This window comes from Teleopsis dalmanni, chromosome 2, assembly GCF_002237135.1.
Source record: "Teleopsis dalmanni isolate 2A chromosome 2, ASM223713v2, whole genome shotgun sequence".
Classification (NCBI taxonomy): Eukaryota; Metazoa; Arthropoda; class Insecta; order Diptera; family Diopsidae; genus Teleopsis; species Teleopsis dalmanni.
Genome location: NC_051847.1, coordinates 219,481,674 through 219,484,671, shown reverse-complemented (window position 1 = coordinate 219,484,671; position 2,998 = coordinate 219,481,674). Strand labels below are relative to the sequence as shown.

Genomic DNA, 2,998 nt, shown 5'->3' with positions numbered 1-2,998 from the left:
CCTCTTTAACTCATCCATGTAAGTGAGTTTTAATAAAATTTTACGAAAAAAGTTGAAGAAAACTTGAAATAAATTTGAGGCTAAGTCAGCGCTTCTGTCAAATATATGTATTGTGATAAAATTGAAAATCGAATGTAAACACAGAAACTATTTTAAGCTTCATACAAACTCATAGTTCTCTCATAGGTTGGTACTATAAATCAGTCACACTTTTAAAGAAACAAGAAATAATTCTCTAACAGAGATTTAGGTAACTCCCTAACCTTTTCGTAGCACCCTACAATTATGCATAATTATCTGCACCATGATGAAATATTAGTGCCAAGCCCCAGTGAGAACTATAACAGATTGTTAATAATCTCTCATTAAAAGTAAAAAATACAGCAGTACAAGAAAGTACTTATATTCTTTATTGTTCATATTTAAAATAGAAAAAATTTAGAAAGTATCTAAAAGTGCTTTAGCTGCCGAACTTATTTTAGCATTTCCATCAGTTTGAGATAAGTTTGCAAAACCACGAATTCTTTCAGTAAGGAACTCATCAGCAATAATCTTTTCACGAATCGATGTTGTTGTTAAATTTCCAAGTGCTTGTATACCATGATAGCAGGCCTCTAAATCAGTACTCCATTCAAAAAAGTCAGAAAGACCCTCAGTAATAAATTTAGACGATTCAGTAGTTGTTAAGTCATTTGTCTGGGTTATGGACAAGTTCAAGTAAAAGACCGCAAGCGCAATTTGCAAATTGGAACTGCCATCTCTTATCTCCTTAAGTAGCGGCAGCAAGTTATGTAAACGTTGCCTGATGTGAACCTGTCCATTGTTGTGACGTAGCATATTAGCCAAAGAACGTAGAATCATTAGTTGGTTTGCGTCATTTGTTTTTAAGAGTGATAACATTTTATCCATTAAGTGATGGTTTTCAAAAATTGTAAAAGCCTCCTCTTCTTGTACCACCAAACGTATTATATCGAGAACAGGAAATATCTTGTCATTTGGCCATTCCAACAAAAGATTTAGCGCCATAACGATATTCTCATCTGCTGCAGTAGGACATTCTGCCATTAAATTAGCCAACTCCAAAACTGTTTGGGATACCTTATATTCATTCGGCATCGTACTATTAAATTCTTCTAGTTTCTTTTTGACTTTATCTGCATCACATTTATGAAATACTATGTATTTGTTAATAGGAAAATGCTTCTCAATATTGGTATCAGACAATGATGCAACGGAACTGTTGATACTACCAAGTAATGAATCAGGCAAATAACGTGTGCTACCAGACAAAGAGCTTTGAAAACTGCTCTCACCAATTGATGGAACATTACCACTCGAGTTTTTAATCACAAAATTAGCTACCCGATCCAAATATGTCTGTGGTAAGTTATGAAGATTCAAAAAAACTTGCGCAGCAATCCATGGATTCTCTTCGCGGTTATAGGGCAACTTTATTTCTGGCAGTGAATCTGAAATGTTAATAGAAAAAACATAGTCGTATTCTTTACCTTCGTAAAGTATTTTGCCAAATGTACTCTCACTTCCACCAGAAGCGCCTATTACATCGCCAACTAACTTCCATACATAAGCTTGCCAATTGTAACACTTAACTGAACCATCAGAATAACTTACCAGTAAACTCTCACCATCCTTTTTTCCACTTACCAACAAAGCTTCTGGGCCTGGAAGCTCAGAAATGTTGAGGGTTCCAATTGTTTCATTCATTTGCAGTTTCCTGGCGTTAATTGCACTATCGTAAGCTTCAAGTTTAGCTTCACTAGCGAACCGTTTAGGCTCTTTAGTAAAAACTCGTACTACACCGTCACTACAACCAGTTACAATATCGCCATTATTGAAACAAGCAACTGACCAAACTGATCCGCCAGGGTGCAGTATAGGTAAACCTAACTCTATACCTTCTGTTAGATCCCACATACGCAAACAGCTGTCTTCGCCTGAAGACACAATAATGTTTGTTCCAACACCAGTATTTTGTGCAATAGAATAAATGTAATCAGTATGACCATTTAGCTTTCCAACGCATTTACCACTTTCGTCCCACAAACGTATAACAGAATCGTTACCAGCAGATACTAGGAAATTGCTTGGCAAGACCTCTAGTCCACGTATGCAATCTGTATGACCAGAAAGTGTACGTATTTTTTCACCCTTATCGTTCCAAATAAAAATTTTTTTATCAGCTGAGCCACTTACATATTGACTTAATGTGGGCATTGCGTCTACTGCCCATATAGCTGCTGTATGTCCAATTAATTTAAGAAATGTAGCAACTCCTTCTCGATTAATTTTCCACACTCTTGCTGTACCATCCCAACTTCCTGTTATAAGGCTCCGACTCTCTAAGCCACTTGATATAGCACAAACATTACTCTGATGTCCTTTTAGTATTAAAATGGGAACATTACTATCTGTTTTATATATGCAAACCGTGCCATCATTACTGCCACTGCATATCCAATCCTCCTGCTTTGCATAATAAACGCAACTAACAAAGCTGACATGGTGTTCAAATGTAATCATTTCATTAAATTCATTATTCTCACATTTCCATAACTTAGTTGTCTTATCGCGAGAACCAGAGATTATAATTTCTCCATTACAACTTGTTTCACCGACTGCAACGGCACGCACATCCGTGCCATGTCCGAAAAGTTCACAACTTAATTTATAATCATCCAACGATACTGTAGACATTTCGTCAATTTTAATTACGTGAAATTCTAACAAGTATTTACGAAAATAGCTATATTTATTGATTATCTGAAAACGTAAGGAAGTACATTTTTTTTTTCAATAATGTTAAAAAAAAATTAGAAAAAGAAAAATATTATCAATATGTCAAATTAAAAACTAAATGTTTTTTAGAAGTGTCGTTATAAACACAGAGTTGTTATATGTAACCTGATGTATTATACCTAATACAGGTATGTTAACTATGAAGAATTTTGATAAAAAAAATTCGCTATATTGGGATCGT

At 34.9% G+C, this 2,998-nt stretch overlaps 1 protein-coding gene across 1 annotated transcript; it reads right to left on the bottom strand.

Annotated features, from left to right (window-relative positions):
* Positions 1–438: 438 nt before the first annotated feature.
* LOC119676775 (phospholipase A-2-activating protein-like) lies at positions 439–2,715 on the bottom strand. Its single transcript, XM_038088032.1, has one exon. The coding sequence runs from the start codon at positions 2,713–2,715 to the stop codon at positions 439–441; it is 2,277 nt and encodes a 758-aa protein (XP_037943960.1).
* Positions 2,716–2,998: the final 283 nt, after the last annotated feature.